Raw genomic sequence first — 24,330 nt, 5'->3', positions numbered from 1 at the left:
TTTCTTGCCCACACAGACACCCACAGCCACAGCACCTCTCGTTGCCCAGACCCCTAGGCTGCGTGGTCCCATGCAGGTCCCCCTAGCCGGGCAGCGTTCACGAGTCCCACCACCTCACCCGCACGGGCACACGGCTCATGTCTGAAGAAAAGTGACATACACTGGGTTCATCCCCCATTCTTCTTTCTTTTAATACACTGCTGGCAATTTTGGGCAACTTACAAATTTCTAGGTCAAAATCAATAGATACATCTAAATTTTTATTTATATTGTGACGGACTCACAGACTGCGTGAGGATACCACCCTCAAAACTTAATTCTCCCAAACACACACGTGGTGGCTCTCTCCTCACTCAGGTCTCCTCGTGCAGTTTCTCCAGACTCAGCTGGGCACAGCACCCGAGCAGCAGCACCACTGCACTGGCTCCGGGCGCAGCAGGGCCCAGAGGCACCGAGGGGCTGGACGCGCTCGCAGCCCCACGTGCAGCCCCACGCGCCTGCTGCCCCTCCCGCCCTCCGACAGTGGCCGGCGGGCATCCAGGAGGGAGGAAAGGACCCCTGGACCTGGGGACACCTCCCTGCTAGAGGCCAGAGTCAGCCCTGTGCAGACCAACCATCCTGAAATGATTGTAAAATGCATAAAATGCAGGAACATCCTAAGGAATCGTTCAGGCAGCTTGACAAGTTTATTCTAGAAACCACTCAAAGAAACCGGTGTAAGAACAGCCAGTGTTCCTGGGCAGGCAGGACAGGGAGAAGGGCCGGCAGTGGCAGGGGCTGAGGCCGGGCACTGGGCAGGGCAGGAGGCCTGGGAAAGGAACTGGAAGGCCGCCCGCCTGTGGCCATCGGCGCCAGGCTGCTCCTGGCGGGGGAGATGGCGAGAAACAGCCCCCACGTCAGCTCCGAGTGGATTACACACCCAAACGGACGGCAATAAAACCATTAAACAGATGTTTACAACACATTTAAACATTTAAATAACTGTTTTAAAACACACCTAAAATATGCTCAAAACCTGGGCCACGGGAAACTCCCTGAACAAGACCTAAGGGGAGGACGGGCTCCCTGAGCTTTAGCTGAAACCCCTCAGGACAGGGCGCCGGGGGGGGCTCACGCCGATGGGCATCCGGGTTCCGGCCCCCGCGGGGCCCTGCGCTGCAGGGGGAGGGGGGTGGGGGGACCGCCAGGGGTTCTCTCTGTGCCGCCCCCACCCCCAGCCCCGCGCACACCCACACACTCATAAAACAAACAAGCCCACCGCAGGACAAACAACGTGAGCATCAGACGAAGGGTTTGCCCATGTTTACTTTTTTACAAAAGCAATGAACACACAGAATACACAACAAAATATAGTATCGGTAAACAAAAACTCCAAAAAAGAGCAAAGGTTTAGAACAGACAGGCCACAGAAACAGCGGCGTCCAGAGGTGCCGTCCACAGGCCCTGGCCGCTCTGTCCTGCGTGGGGCGTGGGCGGAATGACGTGAACACCACAGCCTGACAGGCGAAGTCGGGGACTCGGGGTGTGCTTGGGTGGGGGCGGCCGCCAAAGGCCTGCGTTCTGGCCCCGGGACGAGCGCACGGAAGGCGTGTTCCCACACCCAGGAGGCAGTGAGGGGCCGACGGGCCTCCCAGGACCCCCGAGTCTCTGCCGGCATCACGGAGGGCTGCTCGGCGCCCCGAGAGCCCGTCAGCCGTGAGCAAGGCCACCCCCACCCAGGCCTGGGGCGGCCCCTCGGCAGCACGGCTGCCAGGCATACGAGCGTGAACGTCACGGCTGCTGGCCACGGCGGAGAACAGGGCTGGGACCCACGTGTCCTGCCGTCCCCCGTCCGATACCCCCGAGGGCTCTGGGTAGGCTCGCCGAGAACCTGTCGGTACTGGGGACGTTTCCCCTCCGGCCTGCATGCTTGCGTGTCTCGGACACTCTCGCTGAATCACGTTGGAAGCAAGAAGCCCGACAAGAGACAGTCACGTGGGCCTAACTGCGAACGCACAGAGGCCTGCTGGCCAGGCGGCTCCGCGGCTGCGGTCCAGCGACTTCGGGAGGCTCCCCGCTCCTCCCAGACCTGGTACGAGTCTGGCGCCTGCTGCGTGCCCTGCGGACCCCAACCCCCGGTGCTGGGTCTCTGGGGGGCTCCCCTGAGTGACACGCGTCCCACACGACTCCACGGAGATGGAAGACGGAAAGTCGTGCCAGGTTCCTCAGACTCCACCAGCGCCTTTTCCCCGTGTTCTGAGGCAAACCCCCACCCCGAGGACGGCCCTGTGCCAAGTCTGGGGCACAGGAGGACTCCGGCAAACCTCCAACCCTGGGAGTGGTCCTGGGACCCTGACACGTATCATTTCTTGTTTAAGAAACTGTCAATCCTGACGCCGCCAGGTGACAGCTTTTCTATGCTTTTCAAGCTCTGGTCTTGTTATCATGCAAGACCTGCCGGAGGCCCTGCCCCGAGGGGTGGGACCCACCATCCAACGGATCCCCAGGCCGCCTCGCCCGTGTCACCACTGGGACCCTGGCTGTGCTCTCAGCCTGAGGAGGGCTGCCAGGGTCAGGTCTTCACGTCAACATGCCCCGTGGGGTCCAGCCGGTCCTAAGCCGGCTAAGCCCAGGAGCACACCACTGCCCTCTCCAGCCCCTACCAGAGACAGTGTCACACTCCTGTTTGTGGAAACCACATTCAAAAGTTTGAACAGACGCGCAGGCACCCAGTGGGGGCTCCAGCACCGCGGCTGCACCAGATGCTGTGGGCCCCCTCCCCCGCGTCCACCCCAGAATCTGGAAGCTGAGGCCAGCACCGCATCAGCGTGGCCACGGTCTGCCGAGAAGCCATGAGACCCGGTGAGGAAGGGGTCTCACCAGGTCACTGTGGTTTCCTGAGAGCCGGGCTGAGCAGCTCCTTGCACGTCCACGATCTACTCATCACCCCCAGCAGCTGCCGCTCCAGAGCCCTCCAGTCCCAGAAGCCCACCCCGAGACCCCGTGGCATCATGTGCTGGCAGGAGGGGCAGGACCCAAGTGGAGACGTGCGACCCGTGGCCTGCCCTGACAACCCTGCCGTCGGCACCAGGTACGGGGAACAGCGGCCCGGGGGGTGCAGCAGGCACAGCGGCCCACAACACGGCATCGCCACACGTGGGCGAGGAAGCACATGCACACGGCAGCCCAGTCCAGGTCGCTGGCAGCCCAGCCTGTCCTGGCCACTGCCAACGTGGACACAGGATGCTGGAGCGCCCGCCCTGGACGCGCAGACACGCCCCGTGACAAGCTGTGGCCCGGGATGTCGCAGAGGGTCACGGCGATGTGGGCAGACGCCCCGTGTGCTGAGACAGCCAGCGGAAGCCCAGTGTCCTCTCCTCCGTAGAGTCGCATGAGATACAGAGCACGCGGTGCCACACGGCCCAACACAGCCCAACGGCCACACACTCCTTGCCGCCTGTGCGTGGCTCTACCCGTGCTATCAACCGGGTGCACAGAAAACAAAGACCAGAGCGCCAAACAGCAGGACGAGGATGAGGCGAGGAAGCCTGCAGGTGTCCGAGACACATGGGGATTGCAGAGTCTCCCCGGACGGAGACTCCCGGCCCAGCACCCGCGGGCCATCCCCCTAACTGCCGGAACACAGAGGGGAGCCTCACGTGGACGCGGGCCCGGGGGCCTGCGGGAGACCTGCCCCAGCAAGCGCAGGTCCCGTGGTCTGGCAGGGGCACCCAGGTGGCCTCCAGCCGCGCACATGTGCCACCCTGAACCACCCACAAGGTGACTCCTCACCCGCAGCCTGTCGCCCCAGTAACTCCGTGCTGTCACTCAGTGGGGCTGTACTCAGGAGGTGTCCCCGGGCCCCGCCCCTGCCCCACTCACTCCACGCCATCCAGGAGAAACCACACACACGAGACAGGTGTCGTCACAGAGCAGAGGAGACACGGAGCCTGGGGGCCCCAGCAGGAGCGGCCACCCCCAACACGAGGCGCAGATCCCAGCGCCAGCGTCTGTGGGTACAATGGCAGAGCCCGTGTGGACGGGACATCACCCGCTCACCAGCGGCCTCGAGTGCGGGTCCTGCCAGGCGTGGAGGCAACACAGAGCCCAAAGGTCGGGAAACCCCTACTACAGAGAAACCAGGTGCCACCACCTAGAAGCTGCGCCCGCTCGCCCCCACTCACTTGGCAACAGACTGGATGACCTTGGAGGAGGTGTCCTTGAGGTTTGTGAAGAGGCGCTCCGTGCCCCCCCGCAGGATGTCCAGGAGCCCGCCGTAGGGCTGGTCGTACTCGGCCAGCGCCAGGCCTGGAAGCAGAGACAAGCCTCTGATGAGGGCCTGGCCTGGGGCCCGGCTGCCGCGCAGCTCCCACAGGGCCGAGAGGCCGAGAGGCCGGCTGCTGGGAGGCCCGCTCAGCGCCAAGCCAGGCACAGGAAGGCCACGTGGCAGGAACGCAGGGCCACGTAGCAGGGCCTGGGGCAGGGCCGCCAGGACGGGCCCCCGAGGACACGGCTGCCTGGAGGTGAGCAGGGTGGCCCCCAAGGCAGGCAGCGTTGGAAGAAGGGAGTGTGAGCAGACAAAAGCACACCCACGGGCTGCGTTCGCCCAGGGACTCTCCACAGCCCGTGACCGATGCAGCTGCGCCTGTTGCCAACGTCTGGGTCACCGCTGGGCCGAGGAGCCGGGCTGTCCTGGGACGGGGCCAACGCGTCCGACGTGTGATGTCTACGCTGGCCCCTCACCAGGTCGTTACCAGCCCACCCTCGGCCGGGCGCTGCCGTGCATGTGCCCTCGGGGCCTTGAGAACCCCCTCCCCGCAGGAGCTGGGGCAGCCTCACACACAGGACACCCAGGGGCACGTGCAGGGCCCGGGACAGCTGAGGGGCCAGAGCTGAGTCCACACCCCAGCACCGAGGCGGGCAGGAGCGCGTCCTGGCACAGCGTTCCCAGGCCCGGCCACACAGAGCTCGGGCCGCAGGCTCCTCCTGGGTCACAGCCCCATCATGTCCGTGGCAGGCACGCGACCTGTCCTGGCACACACGGGCTGAGGCTGAGAAGAACCACTGGCCGCCCTCCCGGCTGCTGCCAGAGCGGTGTCTGGTCCCCACCCGCGCTCCTTCTGTACTCGCCGTCTTGGCCACTGTCTGCCCCAGGGCCCCCAGCCACCCCACCCGGTGACTTACAGAGGGGCCAGGGGCCTCCGTGGGGCTGGAGACCGAGCCAGCCCCACGAGTGGGTGGTGATGCCCGTGTGGCTACCCCTGTTGTCGCTCCAAGCTGCAGAGAACCAGTGCTGTCCTGACGGTACGGGGAGAGGACAGCTGGCGTTCGTGCCTCTCCCCCAGGTCCACTGAGTTCTGACAGGCCTGGGGAACCCAAACCTCAGGGTGTCCTCGGGGCCCCAAACGTGGAGCCTGTCCCTTGCTGCCAGGCTGAAAGCATGCGGCAGGGGCACGGTATCCCCAGGGGACAGATGGTGGGTACTCACCTCCGCTGTAGCCGCTGCTGGAGCCCCCAGGAGGGGGTGGCCCTCGGGAAGGGACAGCGTTCCCATAGCCTCCGTTCTGCTCTAGGAGCTGCAAATATTCAAAATGCAAACAGTCGACCTCCACAGAGGTCAGAGCCGCAGTTCACGCCGCTCCTCACCACGCAGAGAGCCTCCGTGACACCCCACGCGGTGCCTGAGCCCCGGGCACGCTGGCTCCCAAGTTAACCTGCCTCACCGTGAGGTCCAAGGGAAGAACGTCCCATGGTCTCAACAACCTGCCCACACCAGGAGGCCCGCACACCGACGCGGCACCTGCATGCCTGCTACGCTGGAGATCGACATGCCCGGGCTCAGCCTCACAGCAGAGGAAGCAGCCGTGAACCTGCCCCACTCTGCACGCCCACTGCACGCCCACCACACGCCCCGCTCTGCAGTGACGGAGGACAGTGGCCCGCCCGTCCCCGGTCAGCTGGTGCCCTCGGCTGTGGGCTGTGCACAGTGAGGCTGTCTCCCACGAGCGGAGCCCATGGCCACTGCCGGCTGGGGCCTCAAGCCCTACACCTGCACAGATGCTGGGAGCCCACGGGCAAGGTGCACAGCCCAACCACGTGACGTCAGCACAGGGCCGGAAGCCCACAGGGTGCCAGCCTCGGGTCAGATGCAGCTTCCACGAGGACTCGTAAGTTACTCGTCCACACGCTTTAGAGTTTCTGGTGTGATTTGATGAGACAGTAGCATTGAGGTAAAGGAAATTAGGTACACGTAACCGTCATTTTTCTGAATGGAATGAGACTGTCATTTTCGGTGTCTTTCTGGATGACCTGATGGTTGATGCTAACGTTCTATAAACCCCTACAAGTAACGCACACGTCCTCGTCTGTTAGACGAGCCATGTCTTCTCTTCACAACTTCTCTGTTTGCTTAATCAATTTCTAGAAGAAACAACATCGTCGTTCTGACCCTACACTTCCCAGCACTCCCTGCAAACCCTAACGAACGGTGCTCAGCATCTCTGGGCCTGTGTCGTGAAGGACACGGAGATGCTACTTGGTTTTTTTAAAATTCCTTTCCCAGGGACCTCTGGGTGGCTAAGCGGTTGAGCGTCTGACTTTGGCAGGTCCCAGGATCAAGTCCCATGTTGGGCTCCCCCACAGGGAGCCTGCTTCTCTGCCTGTGTCTCTGCCTCTCTCTGTGTCTCATAAATAAAATCTTAAGGAAAAAAAAATCCTTTGCCATGCCCTCCTATTAAAGGACACCGTGCCCCTCCTCCAGGGTCTCGGCCCCTCCTCCTGTTCTCACTCGGGAGCTCTGCTGCCCTGGGGTGGGCTGCCTTCTCACAGGGAGGACCGCTTCACTGCTCGCTCAGCCCCATGTGGCCCAGAGAACCCGACAGAAGGGGTTCACCAGGCTACACACCCGCGTCACGGGTCCCAGAAGCACCAATGTCAACGTGTGCAGCAGTCCCCCCACCAGGGGTGCCGTGTGTCCGGCAGTACCTCCCCTCTCTGATCCCAAAGATCAAACAGCTCCCCGACCACCACCCAACCCACCCGCTGCCAACTCTCAGGGGAGCACTGTCCCTGGAGCGGACCCACCATGCCACCCAACACCCTCCCACAGCTTACTTCCTCCCCCGGGGTGATGACTCTCCCTGCCCCGACACAGCAGGTCCTTATTTCCACCTCCTGCCTGGGCCCCCAGGCCTGGGGACAGGCCCTCATGACACCATCTGCCAGAGCCCCACACCCAGTTTATGGGCCCCGCCCCTGGGAGCCCCCAGCAGCTGCTGCCAGGAACCCTGTCTCCTGCCCAGGGCAGGTGGGCCTCTCGGGAACGTCCTGAACACGCCATCAAGGACAACGCCTGGCAAGGCCCCTACCTCAGTGATGGGAGACTTGGGGTTCACGTTCCTGGCGGCCGCGATCTCCTGGAGCTGGTTCACCAGTTCTGTGATGGACAGCCGCTCCTCGGGGTTGACCTTCAGCGTGGCGCCTAGGGCAGAAGCAGGCGAGCTCAGGTCAGGGTCGGGACCGCAGGGCCGTCTCTCCCCAAGGTCACAGCCCCGGAGGCCCTTCGGTTTACTCCCGCCACTGGTATTACCAGCAAGGGAGTGAAACAGGACATGGAGAGTGAGACCAAAACTGGCACAGTTACCAGAAGGGGCCACTCAGAGCCCTGAGAATTCACACGGGCGCTGGGCGCGGGGCACAGCCCCCACGGGGAGGGGGGGCACACAGCCACAAGGGGCGAGACAGATGGGGCCGAGCACTGAAGGGCGGCGTGGCCTTCAAGGCCTCGGCACATGGGACTTACGGATGAGGTCGTGGAACACAGAGTACCGGGTGTCATTGGGGGGGATCGAGAACTTCCCGTTGACTATCCGAAGCTTTGCTCCGTCTTCAAAAGGATGCTGCCGGAAGCACAGCAGATACAAGATGCAGCCCAGCGCCTGTGGGGAGGGTGGAGATGAGGGGGGGGCAGGGGCGAGGGGGTGGAATTGAGGGGGCAAGGTGGGGCAGGAGTGATGGGGCAGAGTTGGGACAAAGGGGGCATGGTGGAGGTGGGGCGGGGGGGGCGAGGCAGGGGCAAAGGGGGAGGCCGGGGCGGGGGTGAGGGGGGCGGCGAGGGTGGAGTTGAGATGAGGTGGGGTGGTGGTACAAGGGGACGGAGTTGGGGGCAGGGGCAAAGGAGGCGGGCAGGGGAGGGGCACCGAGGGGTGGGGCAGGGGGGAGATGGGTGCCAAGGGCAGGTGGAGGCGGGGCAGAAGTGATGTGGGCAGAGTTGGGGCAGGGCGGGGGGGTAAAGGGGGCAGGGGTGACGGGGACGAGATGGGGGCAAAGGGGGGTGGGGGGCGGAGGCAGGCAGGAGCAATGGGGCGGAGTTGGGGCGGGCGGGGGTAAAGGGGGCAGGGGTGAGTGGGGGAGATGGGTGCAAGGGGGGAGGAGGCGGGGCAGGAGTGATGGGGCGGAGTTGGGGGCAGGACAGGGGCAAAGGGGATGGCGGTGGTGGTGGGGCGGAGGTGAGGGAGGGGCGCCGAGGGGGCGAGGGGTGCAGGGGTGAGGATGGAGGCCCCGAGGGGCACCCCCCCGCAGGCCCAGCCTGCCTTGCACCCTCAGGCACAAGCCTCTGCGGTCCGAGGGGCCAACAGTGTCTGTCATCGGGAAGCCCATCCCCACGTGCAAGCCTCTGGCCCCGCAGGGCCACCCAGGAGGACACAGCGCGCACGGCCCACCGCGGCAGGAGCAGGAAGCCAATGTGTGCCTCGGGTGTCCATGAGAGGCCCTGCCCGAGACGCCCCTCCCCACCGCCCACTGCCCTGCAGCTCGGCCGGGGCCACGGAGGAGGAACGGAGGCATGGAGCGCCCACAGCCGCTCCCTCCGATGGGGGGGCAAGCCCTCAGCACGCAGCGTCAGCTTCCCGTGGGACCGCGGGCACAGGGACGAGCCAAGGCCACCGACTTGGGCTGGACCCACGTTTACAAAGACTGCACAGGCTACAGCTATGGGGGGGCTCTAGCGGGCACCCCCAGCTCACTGCAAGCCGCAATCAGTGGCCACCTGCACTCGGGTAGAGACTCCCCCATCCGCAGCAGGGTTCCCAGGAGGCTTGCCCGGAGACCTGAACTCGGCCCTTGACAGTGGTCTGGGCCCGAGGCACGGCTCTCCCCACCCCCAGCTCTTAGGGGCCAGGAAGGGGGCGGGCGGCCTTGGTGTGGGCAGGTGCAGCCCCGGCCCCTGGGCGCCGCTCTCCCCCAGCTCCTCCCGGACACCACGCCCCAGGAGGGACACACCAGGCTTCATGCCCACACCACGCAGGCACCACCACAGAGTGTCAGGAAAGTGAAGGGAGCAGGGTCACCTGGGCATCAGGGCCTGGCCCTCACTCTGCTTGTCAGCAAACCCGCAGAGCTCTAAAACTGGGATGGCCAGTCCGGCTGCATGAACCCCTGGCCTCTCCTTCAGAGAGATGTCCCTGGGTCAGGAGGGCCCACGTGCACACCCACACGGGCACACCCATCACAGGCGCACTGCCCCAGACACGGCATCCCTGAGGACCCTGTGGGACACCCCACCCGACTCTGTTCTGCGTGTCTCTGCTAACGGCAGTCACAAGTAACTCTTGTGAAAATAGCAAAAGGAGAAGGAGGAATAAGGGGAGAACAGGCAGGCGGGAACCTGCCCCGAGGGCCCCACATGCCCACAGCGGGGCCGCCAGGTACCACGGTGGCACAGCCTCACCCAGATGTCCTGCTTCTCGCCGATGGGGAAGTTGGAGTACAAGTCCACGATTTCCGGTGTCCTGTACATGGGTGTGGTGTTCCTGGTGATCTGAAGGACAGAGACAGTCTCAAGGGGAAGGCCACACACGAGCACCATTCCTTATCTTGCTTCGAATCCATGCCACCGCCCATACGGTGGCAGGCCGCTCGCCTGCCTCCTCACCCCCACTGCCGCCTGCCCCAGGGGCGCTGGTGCTCGCTGGTGCCTGCGGATGCAGCCACACCCAAGCATTCAGCATGGGCACCCGGCTGCCTGGGCCGAGGAGAAGTGTGTCCCACCCACAGGAAGTGTGGCCCGGAACCGTGAGAGGAAGCGCTCTTCTACGAGATGCTTCGGGACAGGTCCTTGTGGGAGGCAGAACCAAACCGAAGTTACCAGGTTTTTAGGTAAAGCACCCTGGGGGCCGTGTACCGAGGGTGGGACATGCGACAGACAAGGCTGCGGCACGGGGGGGCCTCGCACCCAAGGGAAAGGTGAGTAAGCTAACACTGACCACGAGGCTGCAGGCACCAGGGCCACGACCTCAGCCGGACACACGGAAAGTACGACAAGCTGTTCTCCACGTGATGGTCGGCCACTCAAGCCCCTGCAGAGGCCGGCCACAGGTGGGGTGAACGCACGGGGGCCCCCGTTGTGGACACAGGGCGCACGGGTGGGGTGTGTAACTCCTGCAACTCCTCGGGGATGAACAAGGGATGAACGGGAACAAAGTGGATGGAGGCCTCGAGCAGCCCATTCCAAAAACTACACTCCTGCGCTCAGGCAGGACTCACCCAGGACACCAGGGGGAGGTGAAGCTGGGGGCGCCACACAGCCCCCACACGGCCCAGACGCAGGGGGACAGGGGCATCACACGGGAAAAGTCCCCAAGCGGCATGCTTAGGATCCTGCGCTGTCGTGCTTGACCGATACACTTCCACTTAGGGCCCTACACCCTATCAGCTGGACCTACTCCCAGACCCAGCCACTGCGCTTCCGGGCTCACACCCTGAGACACGCACACGAGAGCCCTATGCAGGCTGCTCGGGGTGCTGCCGTCTCTAACTGTGCAGGAGGCACAACGCTGGACCCCGCCCGACCAGGAGCACGAGGGGAACCGGATGGCACCATGGAGGGACCCATGTGCAGACCCCAGAGAGGCCATGACGTAGAAGATGCAAGCAGAAACCAGAAGAGCATGTGGCACGTGAGAGGGCGGGGGACCTGGGAAATGTGGCACCCGTGTGCGCATCCCTGCAAGAGAGACAGGAGGACAGAGCGGGAAGCGTGTGGGCAAGGGGGGGCCTCTGGTTTCAGCTCAGTTTTTCTGGAAACCTGTAACTGCTCAAAAAGTCGTCTATTAAAAAATAAGATTAAAAAAAGTCACACTGAATGTACTGTGGTAACACCAGCACCCCGAAGGGGAGAGGGAGAATCCAAGGACTTCTCCGCACAGCACGAAGGAGCATGAGGGAGCACAGGCTCAGTCTGGGCTGCGGGGGGGTGGGGGTGGGGCACACAGAACCACACGTGAATCTGGGTCCCTTTCAGGAGATTTGTTTTCTCTAGTAACACGAGGATTCTGGGACGTGCAGCTGGGCCATTCGCTAGGAAAGAGGGCACACAGATGCGGCGTGGGGGCAGGAGGCCCACGGGACAGGCCAGACGGAGGGACCAGCGTAGATGCAGAGCTTCTCACAGAGGGACATGCGTGTAGGTTCGCACGCACGCGGCCACATGCCCAGAGCTGGGTCTCTGGTGCTCCCTCCCGCTCAGGCGGCAGCGCTCCCCTGAGGAACACAGGTGCCAGGGCTGGACGGGACACCCTGCTGCTCCACAAAGCGCACAAGGGCTCTCAAATGAAGGGAGCATGTCCAAGCACACAGGACCGAGCATGAAGCAAATCTCGGCATCTGGGCACCAAAATATGAACCATGAGAGAAATGGCACCCACAGTCCTTGCAAACAATCAGGGAGGGTGGGGGGCTCCTGTTACGGCACTGGGGTGCACGTGCCCCCGGGCCAATGGCAGAGGTGGGAGGAGATGCAGGGCAGAAAAGCACAGGAGTGGGCCACTCCAGCCCCCCACCCATCACCCCAAGCAGGTGTGCACGACACACAGCAGGTGCTCACACACCTGCAAGGAGCTACCAAAGTCAGTGACAGGGGGCGGGACTCAGAGCCCATGAGGCGGCTACAAACCACCCGCCCAGCACCCGGGGACAAGGGACCCCTCTCCACACTCCTACACCATCGTTACTCTGCAAAGTGGCATAAGGAGAGCATTCAAACGTTTGCGCTTTGCCGGGAACAGCTGTGCTATAAATGTGCTCACACACAAGTGGGAACGCACTGGTCTGGGGTGATTTAGTGATGGAGGCCCCCTTCCCCGATGAGTGCAGACCATCTAGGAGCACCTGTGCTCTGATCCACGACACCTGTCTGGGGCCTGCAGGGGACGGTGACACCTTCCAGGAGAAGCAACAGGTGCTCTGTGCAGACCTGACCTCCAGGCGGGCTCCTGGTGGTGCAGGCCCCGGGGGCCAAGCGGCTGGCCTGCTCAGGCCCCGTCCCTCAGGCTCCTTCCCAGCAGGCTTCCCTGGACGCCCCTGCAGAGCGCAGCCCCCACACATGGCCTACCCCGACATCTCTGGGGTTTCCTGTCTCTGTGTTTGCTCACCATGTATAAAAGCACAGCTGCTGTGAGTGTGCAGCTCAGGGGTGTCCAGATGAGGGCAAGCCGCACAGTGCCCCCGGCCCCTCCCCAAGGCCTCGCTGCCATGTGTGCGTGTGGTCACGCTCCGACCCACATGTGCTCGGGGCACACCCACCAATGTCCTTTGGGACTTCCTGTGGGAGCCCATGACATGTATCTTTAAATGATTTTTTTTTTAAACAGCCACATTTGGGATGGTGGCAGAGTTCTGTGGGTGGATGGCGGGGACGATAGCACAATGAACGTACTCGATGCCGCTGGCACACGCACTTAAGAACGGTGGAAATAGGAAGTTTTCCGTTACAGGTCTTTTACCAAAAAAAATCCCCCCCAAAAAAAGCCGTAAGAGGCAAGTTTGGGATGAGGTGAGTGACAGACACACAAGGTAAACCTCAAGTTTGGTTTCCTGGCCCAAAGACACACCTGGGAGGCAAACACCAAGGTCTGGCCCGCCAGTCCTCTCGGGCACAGCACACCGCTGCAGTCCGAGCATCAGAGGAAGGAGGCCGGGACGGGGGCACGCGCCCCACCACTCACCTCTTCCTCCACCAGGGCCCGCCTCTGGGCGCTCCAGCTGTAGTCGGGGTAATGCGATATGGTCGTGGCACTGCCAAAGTCACACAGCTTGATGGTCCCTTGGTTACTGAGCAATAAGTTTTCCACCTGCAGAATTCCAGAGAGAATCCTTATGAACTTGGGTGCAGAGACCCAGGCCCAGGGAGTGCTGGAGACGGGACGGGGTTCCCCGGACCACAGCGAGAAGCCTTCCTCCCACAAACGGGAGGACACAGCATCTTAACTTCTTGTTGATCCAAGTGATTATGGGTTCCTTTAAAAATAAGAAACTCAGAAAAATAAAAAGAAGGAAAACTGAAGTCAAACATAAATCAAAAATAACTCCCATCAACAAAACATTCAAAAGACACCTTTAAAAAAGTCAGTTAAAAAATGAAGAACATTAACACACCATTTCAAAATCATCAAACGTATCAAGAACCTAGGAAGAAATCAAACAAAAGATGCAGAAAACGCCTCTATTCAGAAAACTATGAATAACTTAGGTAAACCATTAAAATCCAAAGAGTCGAGGAATCAGACCACGTCTGCCCGGTCCAGGGGCCAGGAGCCAGCTCCAGCCAGCCTGCTTCCTGCCGGCCCCACACTGGGTGGCTTCGTGACACGGGTCCCAGGCAGCTTTACTGGCGTGGCCGCGCGGCCTGCTCACCGGGCCCCTGCCCTGAATGCACAGCTGGCGTGTTTACAGTTGGGTCTTCTAAGGGAAAGCCTGTCAACTCACACTCTGCGGGACAGTCAAGGCAACTCCAATCAGATTCTGGAAAGGTTTTCGGGTGGAACGTGACCAATAATTCAGAGATTCACGTGGAGAGGTGAAGAGCGCAGAGGCCACCTGATGCCCGACAAGCAGATTTAAGCCTCCCTGTAAAGCTCCGTTAAAGGAGAGAGAGGAGCCCAGGGACCAGGGACAGCCCCCCAGGGCATCCAGTGCACGCCACACCGTGGCTTGGGGGCACCGAGGGCCACAGGCACAGCACGGCCACCCAGGAGAGGTGCCCACGATGGATCGAGGAAGACGACCTGCCCCTTCATGCAGAGTAGCCTCCAGGTCTCTCAGCGGGATAACGACTCCTCAGCAAGACAGAGAAACTCCAGGTCAAACAAGGAGCATCCCATGGGAGACACTCACTACTCAGAGTGACGACGCAAGCCACAGCAAGACCGGCACAGGGCTCCAACAAACCAAACAGAAAGCGATCCCTTGGGAAAAACAGGCGAACTCCCCACGGGTACCTCCCCAGAGAAAATCCAGACTCCAACACACTTGAAAAGATGCTCGTTAAAACCCAGGACCAGGGGTCGCTGGCACCGGGTGTCTCCACCCGCTGCCGGAGGGTGGGGTGAGGGTGGGGGGAGACACGACGCCCGACAGAGGGCGCCGGCATCGCTCCACGGGCCAAACAGGGATGGGAGCGACTCGGGAAGCAGGCCTCAACCCAGTGCGCAGCTCCCACGACACACGAGGTGGACGGACCTCGACGCCATAAGGCTGGGCAAAAAGCCAGACACGAGTGCTCCGCTCCGCAGCCTGCAGCGCCGGACGGGGCCTTGTGCAGGAGCAACACAAGGACATGCGTCCCACCTGCCCGTCTGCAGGGCGCCCCTCGGTGACGCCCGTGGACAGGCCACAGGGAACACCTGAAGGAGGCCCAGCACTGGCCGGCCACTGGGGCCCTCCGGCAAACACGGGGCACGGAGAGGACGAGGGATGTCCACACCACACACCTCAGCAATGCTGATTCTTCACTAATCTCGTCCTTCTAGAGTTCCCTTCCCTTAAAAAGACTATAGACACACACAGGTGAATGCACAAACCATGAGTCTTGATGTCACGAGAAAATCCGCCCGTCCAGACAGCAGGAAGGGGTGGCTAGCATGCGGGGCGGCCCAGGCACCCTCCAGGCTGGATACTGACCCCACGACTTCCGCAATGGGGGGCACCAGCCAACCTCTTGGGTTCAGGGGACCAAAGGAAAGATCAAGCCTGTCCAAGGCTCCAGTCTAAACAAAGATGCCACCCCACACCTCCCTGGGCACACGGAGAAGCCCAGTGTGGCTCCAAGGAGGGGCGGGCCCTGCTCCAGGCCAGCCAGGCTAGACACACATCACACTTGAACAAGAATCTGGGAGAGCCAGGACACGAGATGATTCTAAGATTCTTCAGCAAAAACCATCTGCTCCTTCAAGATGTGGTCAGAGTCAGGGCGTGAGCTTCGTGGACGCCAGGCACGTTCCACGGTCTTGGGTTTTTCCAAAGACACAACAGGGGAACGAGAAGTAGGCCACAAACCAGGAGAAGGGCCCAGCAGCACACAGGACATGAGAAAGGCCGCTGGAAGGCCAGAGCAGCTCCCGCTAACCACCCACAACCTGACGGGCAGAAAACGACAAGTTTACTGAAGAAGCGGGCGCGGAGCACGGACATGGGCACAGCGGAAACCATTCATTCCAGCGGGGCAACGGGAAATCACGAGCACAGTGCCACTCCCCGCGGCGGGCATCTCGGGAGCAGTGCTCCCTGCAGGAGAGCAACCTCTGTGGCACAAGGCCTGAGGCCCCGAGCCGCACGCAGGCACCCCGCAGAGCCCGTGTCCGGGGATGGAGGACGGAGCAGCAGCAGCTCTCCACGGCTCCCGGGGCCAGAAGAATGGAAGGACGGGAGCCTCAGCCGTGAGTGTCCCAGAGCCCGCCAAAGGACAGGCAGGCGGGGTGACGGGCAGGCAGGGGGCATGGAGCCCCAGGCAAAGATCGCGGCGCCAAATGGCAGGGAGGCAGAGGACTCAGCACCACGTCAGAGGAGCAGCTTCCAGAAACCCGTTCTGATGTTCAGAAGCCCCTACATCCCTCTTGTCTGGAAAAGCCAGCAAGGGGCCATCCTGACGGGGGCAGGCCCGCAAGGTGGGCAGGAGGCGGTACCTTGAGGTCTCTATGGATGATGGGCGGCTTTTGTCTGTGCATGTGCTGCACCGCTCTGCACGTCTGATAGAAAATCTTCAGAACAGTATCGCACGAGAGCGGACCTCTAGATTCAATTTTCTTTAAAAAGTCCACCAGCTGCCCTAAAAGAGACAATTAGAGTCACATCACCATGGCGCTGTGAATGCTGCCCCCACCCCGGGGCGGCACGCTGTGCGGCCTTGCCGCTGCCCCCTGGAGCCCATGGCAGTGCCCACGGCCCAAGGCAGGAAAGCCCAGAGGGACGGCCACCAGGACCCCGGGAGCGACACCGCCGCGGCCCACATGGAACAGCGCCGGCCGCACGGCTGGAGGCGCCCGGAAGTCAGCCGGCCTTGTACCTCGCGCAGCCAGGCCAAGACGCAGCCACAAGACAAAGGACTCGACACGCACGCCCCCCAGACACCTCGTTTTCTGAGGCAGCACACGGTCGCCGGCCCGGGAGCCTCCCACCACGGTCAACACATGCCCCGCGGAAGGTGCGTTGTCCACAGGACGTGCTGGCCCCCAGCTGCGGACCCCACCGTCCCCGACACGGGGCAGGGAAGCCAGCAGATGCCGTGGGGGCCGGAAGCTCCGCCACACGCAGGGCTAAGTCCTCTGTGACCACGGGCACGCCTGCTGGGAACAGCAGCCCCATGTCCCAGCCCCCCCTGCAGGCCACCGCCCCCCCACATGCCTCCGCATGCTAACCTATAGCCCTGTCCTGCCTCTGGCCCCTGCCCAGGGCCTCTTCCGAGAACCCACCCTCCCCTGGGCTCTGTACTGCCCTCTGCTCCAGGCCCAGGCTGCCTCAGCCCTCCAGCTCCTTCCATCCCCAGGCCCCAAACCCTCAGTGCAGAACCAAGGTGGTTACCACCCCTACAGGCCTCGTCTCCTGCCACCCATCCCGACTCCCTTCCAGCCACAGGCCCCAGGATCTTGGCACATGCCGCTCTCTCAGCTGCGATGGTTTTCCTCTCTCGCCTCCTGCAGCTCCTGGCTCACGCGTCACCTTCTAGGGAGCCTATAGATATGCACACCCATTGCTCGGCCTCTTTTTCCATGAAACATGGGACCACCCAACCCTCACTGTGGACTTTGCTTGCAGTCTGTTTTGTCTGGGTGAGTCAGTGAACCTGTGCCTGCACACGGCAGTGGCTTAACGTCAAGTAGACTCTAAGTGCTCTGCAGATAGCACAGCCCTTGGGCAGACGGCATGGGCTGCCCACATCCCAAGGGGGCTGAGATTTTCGCCCTGTCATCACCTCTGCAGTCCCAAGTCAGGGCATCAGGGCTCAGACCTGCGCACTCCTGCCCGCTGACCTGTCTGCCAGGGAGTGTGTGCTCTGGCAGCCCACCCACCCCCCCCAGGCCTGCACACCAGCCCGCCCGGCCCTGCTCCCCTGGACCGACCCACGGCCACCCTCTCCCAGCCAGGCCGACCTCCCAGCCGTGCACCCCACCCTCAGAAGGACGGGGCGCGCTCAGGAATAACTGCCTGCTCCTCCCCGTGACGCAGGCAGGACACAGGCCCCACCAGGCCCTGCTGAGGGGTCCAGAACAAGGGATGACGGACAGACGGCCACGCTGCTGGGGATAATGGGCAGGAGCCAGGCCACAGCAGGGGCATCACGATGCCAGTGGCTCACTGGCCACTGGTATCCAGGGAGAATCAGGAGGGCTCTTCTTAAAAGTAATGACCTCAAAGGTGGCAGAGTGGCTGGAGAGGGCACGGTGGAGGGTAAGACGGGGGCGAGGACCAGGGAGGGTGGGAGACGGTGGGCACCCATCCAGGTCCGCCGTCAGTGGGACTGGCACCCACGTCCCTCCCTAAGATCCCCTCCACCCTCTACTCCCACACCCTGCAGCGCTCAGCACCCACCCTGCAAGCACCCCAAGCTTCTCCCGCCGCTCCCAGGACGACGAGGGGTGCGCTCTGCGGGTTTGCTCCATCATGGAGTAGCACTCCACCCCACGAGGGCAAGGGCTATGAGCTGCCACTGCCAGGCCCCACCCCTGGTGCCCTTAGCGAGATGGCTCACACTGGTCCTGATGAATCCAGAAGCACCCTGAGCACCCAGAACATGAACAGAAGACATGATACGTAAACCAAAGACACACAAACTACGGAAAGCAGGACGAGGCACACACAGCACCAGCAGCAGAGCCCATGGGGCAGATGAGGAGCTGCGTGTGGTCTCACACACGCCGCCCAGCATGTGCCAGCTGGGGCCTCCACACGGCACCCCATCCCCACCCACAGGATCGCTGGGCTCACACGCCAGACACGCGGCAGTTCTGTACACCAACATTTGTGGTCAAGGAAAGGTATGCATCACGAAGGGGGTGCTGGTTGAGGATCTCGTGGGATGGACTAAGGGACCCTGCAGAGCCTTTAAGAGAGAACAAGTAAGTGTACGGGCGTGAGAAGCCGGCTGTGGCAGGCTTTTCTTAGAAAACAAAGAATGTTTAGCAAAACCCTCTTTTTATGAGGACCTCACTCCGCTGTGTTTAGACAGGGACCCCCACCCCGGGGTGGTTCCCTTGCCCTGGCTCCCTGCCACCTGCCACCTGTCCACAGAGTGCTCAGCGCCTCCACCCTCTGCCAGCTACGACACGACTCCTCCCAGGTGTCACCACTCACGGCCCCCACCCTTTCCTTCTCTGAGGGCCCCTCTCGTGGGCACAGCACACCTGGCCCTGTGGCTGTGGGGCACAGGCTTCCTCTCTCCCAGCACACGCTCCTGCTGACCAAGGCCCAAGCGCACTCTACCCACGATGCCCAGGGGCTCCTGCCTCTGGTTCCAGGCCCTGCTGGCCAGGCCTCTGCACCTGCCCAGGCCTCTGCACCTGCCCGGCCTTAAGAGTCCTGGCCCCACTGTTCTCTGAGATGGGAGCTCCAGTGGGGCGGGCACTCTCCACCTGGCCCACGGCTACTTCTTCACCCCCAGGGCAGATGCCCCATGACTGCAGACAGACACAGCCCTACCTTGGGAACCAGGCACATCCCACGCCTCTGTTCCCTTGGCACCATCCAGATACTCACATGACCACTCTGCCCCTGGAACTCTCTGGAAGGCACCTAGGTCCTTCCCACTCCTGTGAATGAACTAAAGAGTCTTCCTTCCTAAGAATACAGGGAGTGCCTGAGGCTACTGGGCCGTGTGCCCTCAGGGCCAAGGCTGCAACCCCTCCCTATTACAGCTCAGCACTCCAACAGGTGGCAACGCTGTGGTTCGCACCCCAACAAAATGTTACCTTTGCAGAGCTCGGTGAGCAGCAGGAACTCAGCCTGCCCAGTGTCCGACTCCTCTTTCCCTATGGACGCTGCAGAACAAAACTGGACAATATTGGGGTGGCCAGAAAGTTTTTTCTGCAGGTGTCTTGTTAAAGGAGAATGCGTAAGTCTGCACATTTAAAAACAAATATACATACAATATTAAGACACTAAAGCCAAAATGTTGAATGAAATTACCTTACAATCCCAGCATGTCGGAGCAGAAAGATGGATAGCAGGTGGGGGCGACTAGAAAGGCAGGTTGCAGGTAGAAGAGGGAAAGGAGAGGGAAGGTGGGGATGAAGACCACCACCACGGAGGCCACACACACCTGACCACAGGCCAGGCAGGACAGCAGACAGAGGGCATGTGCAGCGTGTGGGAGGCCACGAGGTGCGTGGATTCCACCGAACCTCTGCAAGGCGAGGACCCGCAGGCTCAGGCAGCCAGCGGGCTCACAGCAGACAGAGCTTCAAGAGAGAAAAGAGAACACATTCTGACAGCAGAGGGCAAGGCCCCTGCTGAGGGAGAACATGTGCCAAAGTGGAGAGCCCGCAAGAAGAGCCCCACACATCCACCATCCGTGCAACAGAAACCCGACTGCCCAAGCGCCCTGGGCGGGGCGAGGGGACCACATGGTGCGGCTGAGAAGTGACACTGGGGCCCAGTGGCACCAGGCCCAGCAACGGGCCCTGGCCATCACCAGAGCACAGCTCGTGGCCGGGCACCGTGGGCCACGTCGGGGTCGTGAAGGGGTGGAGGGCAGGGCATCGGCCTACGCTCTAGCTCAGAACACCTCCATTCCCAAAGCTACCGAATCTCTTGCTGTCACCCAGGAGCAAAGACCAAGGGATAAAGCTCCTTTCCACTAAGAGGTCCAGTGAAAAGCAGAAGGCCAACTTTAGCATCAGAGGAGCCCCACGGCAGCAGGCGGCCACAGCGCGGTGCAGGCCTCCCTATGTGACCGCACCCGCTCTCAGCCCTGGGAAAAGGATACCATGAAACAAACTTCCTGAATGATGGCTCTGTTCTTTTCCTCTTCGTTAGACAATAATCTCTGTATCAGGAAATAACAAGACAAGATTAAGGAGGGTTTCTCTTTCTACTCTACACCCAAGAGAATAAGCACAATGCCACCTAAAAGTGGAACCTGCTTACCTGTGCTTTAACATCTGGCCTGCAAAAACTTGACAGAAGGTTAAAGACCCCTGAAAATGGTCCTTTATGATCCAAGGACACAAGGAAAACTAAAAATATGCATCTTTTCTCCCAATAGGCTGGAGAAAAGTTAGACAACCAAGGAAAAAGGGAGAAGACACTAGCAGAGATGTGGGCTATGGTGCCGACCCCCAGGGTCCGTCAGTGCCTCAGCAGCAGCCCACGACAGCCCCCACGGACCCCGCCAGGCCTGCTGCGCACCCCAGGTGACCCCACCCCGTGACCCCTATCTGCAGACAAGCTGTGCAGACACATTTCACACCAGTAGCTTTCAAAACCCCCCTCTCCGTGGACCCCTCATTCTGGCAGCTGGTACTAAGGTCACCGTGCCACAAAGTTGGAAGGCACAGCTTTAACGTCCTCTAAGACCGTTGATGGCTTCCCCTCAGAAGGAACAAATGGGACAGACTGTAAACAAGAAATGTTTACTAAATAATGGAAATGAATCTCTGGAAACAGTGTCACTTAGAGATCTCCTTAAGATAATGTAAAAACCCACAGAAATGTCATCCTTGATTACCTTTAAGGCATATTCTCTGCCACTTGCCAGATCTTGAGCTTCATACACAAATGCAAACCCTCCTGAAAATTAGAAAAACAAACATATCAGTTCAGTGCTCTGGCTTATTCAACATTAAGTTTTAAAAATATCTTCACTAGGTGAAATACAAGTTGGACTTGTGGCTGGTAATTTGTTTTCCACAAAAATAATGGCCGTAATTTATATGATCCTGTCTTTTAAATATCCCATGTCAGAGACAGGAGGGACATCGCCATAGGAACCGAGATCAATGAGGGAAAGAATGGAGAAAACCGACACCACCAAAGCCTCTGAAAACAAGAAAATGAAACTGATAAATTCTGTATAGACTGATCAGAGAGAGCAAAAGCAAGAAAGAGAAATTAAGAAAGGACTGACCAACAACCAGAATAAAAGAGGCCAGCACCACCCAATGCCCAAAAAAGACTTTAAAGTACACCCAGTATCATACGTAAACAAAGAATGCTTAACAAATTCTAAATTCTACGTAAGATAAAATGTTACCATATCAAACCTAATAATACACGCAAAAAGATAATGCGTTATGACTGAGTAGAGCTGGATAAACATTTGAATATCAATGTAATTCTCTTGTTTTTAGGTTTAACTTGCTTAGCTTTTTCTAGTTCCCCGCGGTGGAAAACCACATCACGCAGCGAGGCACTCTCAGCTGACCGGGAACATGACGCTTGCCAGCCTGGTACCAGGGGTCTACGAGAGACCCACAGCCAACCTCGCGCTCGGTGCTAGGGCCCAGGGCTTCTCCCCAGCACCAGGGACAGGGTGAGGACAGCCGTTCTCACCACTGCCACTCGGCACCGAACTGGGAGTCCTGGCCGGTGCAATCAGCGCCTCCGGTGCAATCAGATTGAAAAGGAAGAAGTGAACATGTTTTTCTTTGCATCCAACGTGACTTTGTAGATTGACATCGTGATACCTATGATACCTACCCCCCAAAAGCTATTATAACTAATAAAACAGTTTAGGGCAATCATAGGTCATATGCAAACATTCATAAATCAACTGTGATATTCAGGGCACCTGGGTGGCTCAGTCGGATGAGGGCATCCATTGGCTTATGTCATGATCTCAGGGTTGTGAGATCAAGCCCCGTATCGGGCTCTGTGCTGGGCATGCAGCCTGCTTAGGACTAGGACTCTCTCTCCCCCTCTGCCCCTGCACCACCCACCCCACCTCATGCTCTCTCTCTCAAAAAAACAAAAACAAAAAACAAAAAACTATATTTCTACATATCCTAGAGATTTCTTAAACATAAGAACAAAAGTATGATCCACAAATGAAAACAATGACTAGTGGACTTCATCAAAGTAAAGAACTTTTGGTTTCTAGATACCTTGTGGAGAGGGTGAAAAGACGCTAGATGGACTTTTAGTTACCGGCCCAATAAAGGGCTCTATCCAGAAAAATATAAAGAAAATCCAAAATTCAGTAACAACAATTTTTTTTAACAAAATTTTTAATGGGTGAAGTATATATATATATATATATAAAAAAAGACACTTTCCTGAAGAGACACAAGGGAGAAGTGAGCACATGAGAAGATGTTCAACACCAGCAACCACTAGGGAGACACTTCAACCGCAAGGATCCCACTGTCCATCTAATTAGAAGGTCTGTTCTTTAAATGGACCATACCAAGTCCATTATGGTCTAGGATGTGGGTCCGCTGAGTGCTTACACTGCTTGTGGGAACACAGTTTGGCAGTTTCTTCCAAAGGTAAAGGTGAGCTGGCTCAACGGCCCTGTCTTCACACCCCTGGGCATTTACCAGGAAAAATGGAGGCACACATCCAGACACTCACACACGGGTCCCCGCAGCATCACGTGTGATCGCCCTAGAACAGCCCCAGGCTCCTCAGCAGGGAACAGACACACCGATCATCCCTACGAGGAACACAACTCAGCATTCACAGGATGGCACTGGTGTTAACAGACACCGACACGGAGGCAGAGGGGAAAAAGTGTCCGTTCCTATGATTTCCCTATGGAAGCTCCAGAAAATACTACCTGAGCTATAGTAACATCAAGTGACTGCCAGGGGTGAAGGGCGGGAGAAGGAAAGGGCTGCGAGGGGGGAAGGATGAAAACTGTGGGTGACGTTCACCACCTTGGCCACGGTGACAGGTACACAGGTGTCTATGTGCTGGACGTACTTAACGTGTCTGACATCCACATGTGCAGCCTGTGTCACAGTTTTATCTCAACATACCTGATAAAAATGAAAATAGTAAGTCCATACAAGAAAACCGATGAAAGGAAATAACTGAAAATCCATTAACAAAATAAAAATAGAAAACAGATGTCTTCACTGGTGAATTCTATGAAATTTTCAGAAGGAATGAGTATGGCAATCTTGCACAAAGTCCTTCCTAAGTGACAGGAGAAAATAGTTGCCAACCCACCTGAGGCCAAAGAGAGAATCACAGATGGCAAGCACTCATTACCACAGATAGAAAAGCCCCCAGGAAAACACCAGCAGAGCGAGTCTGGCAACGGCTAACCGGGATGATGCTGCACGGGACCCACTCCAGGAATGCAAGGGTGGCTCAACACCGAAAAACAATCCCTGGGCTGAAGGACACAAACAGGACAGAGCACCTCAACAGACACACAGAAGGTATTTGCCAACAAGAAAACTTGACTTTGCTTTTCTTTTTTTAAGATTTTACTTGAGAGAGCGAGCACTCACAAGCAAGGTGGAGGGGCAGAGACAAAGGGAGAAGCAGACTAGACTCCCCGCTGAGCAGGAAGGCCGACGTGGAGCTCGATCCCAGGACCCCGGGTCCATGACCTGAGCTGAAGGCAGACGCTTCACCGAGGGAGTCCCCCAGGTACCCCTGACTTTTCAAAATAGTAACACGAAACATTCTCAGCAAACTAGGAATCAGAGGGAACTTCTTCAATCTGACAAGTGGTAACTACTAAAAACCTACAGCCAACGTGAGCCTTGATGGTGCTTTCTAATATCAAAACCAAAGCAGGGCTACCTGCGGAGCATGCGATACTTTTCACCGGAGACCGTCACCAGCACAAGCAAGCTAGCAAGAGGAAGCAACGGCCTAAAGATCAGAAAGGAAGAGCTAACTGTTCCTACTTAACAGACACCATGAGTATAAAGCCAAACGGTCCCCAGGGCTCCACCAAAAGCCTCTAGGGCCAAAGAGCAGCGTCAGGAGGCTACAAGGTCCTGGTGACCTGGCCCCTCTGCAGCCCCTCTGCCAGGCCTTCCCTTGAACCACAAGCCCACCTGGGACACCTGCCCCCCAACTGCTCAGGCTCTGCTCTCCACCCCGCGGATCACCCTGTCCCAGCCGCTT

The 24,330-nt window shown here is 59.5% G+C and overlaps 1 protein-coding gene and 1 long non-coding RNA gene across 15 annotated transcripts in view; both read right to left on the bottom strand.

Moving 5' to 3' along the window:
- Positions 1–24,330, bottom strand: part of GAK (cyclin G associated kinase) — a 55,530-nt gene that overhangs the window by 23,426 nt on the left and 7,774 nt on the right. For 8 of the 14 annotated variants that reach the window (XM_038533634.1, XM_038533638.1, XM_038533637.1 and 5 more), the window contains exons 2-11: positions 20,972–21,033; positions 20,231–20,290; positions 19,215–19,329; positions 15,936–16,078; positions 12,981–13,106; positions 9,707–9,796; positions 7,781–7,916; positions 7,347–7,459; positions 5,468–5,555; positions 4,164–4,287 (exon numbers count right to left, since the gene is read on the bottom strand). In XM_038533634.1, coding sequence (XP_038389562.1) covers positions 4,164–4,287; positions 5,468–5,555; positions 7,347–7,459; positions 7,781–7,916; positions 9,707–9,796; positions 12,981–13,106; positions 15,936–16,078; positions 19,215–19,329; positions 20,231–20,290; positions 20,972–21,033 — 1,057 coding nt within the window. Of the gene's footprint in view, positions 1–4,163; positions 4,288–5,467; positions 5,556–7,346; positions 7,460–7,780; positions 7,917–9,706; positions 9,797–12,980; positions 13,107–15,935; positions 16,079–19,214; positions 19,364–19,564; positions 19,704–20,230; positions 20,291–20,971; positions 21,034–21,370; positions 21,438–24,330 lie in introns of those variants that run through there. The other 6 variants (XM_038533642.1, XM_038533644.1, XM_038533641.1 and 3 more) reach the window with 4 other exon arrangements.
- Positions 1,288–4,157, bottom strand: LOC119871276. Its single transcript, XR_005357416.1, has 2 exons — positions 3,862–4,157; positions 1,288–3,527 (listed from the first exon to the last, which is right to left on the bottom strand). It is a non-coding gene; the product is annotated as an uncharacterized LOC119871276 (long non-coding RNA).

Source organism: Canis lupus, chromosome 3 (assembly GCF_011100685.1).
Source record: "Canis lupus familiaris isolate Mischka breed German Shepherd chromosome 3, alternate assembly UU_Cfam_GSD_1.0, whole genome shotgun sequence".
NCBI classification, from domain to species: Eukaryota; Metazoa; Chordata; class Mammalia; order Carnivora; family Canidae; genus Canis; species Canis lupus.
Note: the sequence above shows the minus strand (reverse complement) of the source record. Positions and strands in the feature narration are given on the sequence as shown.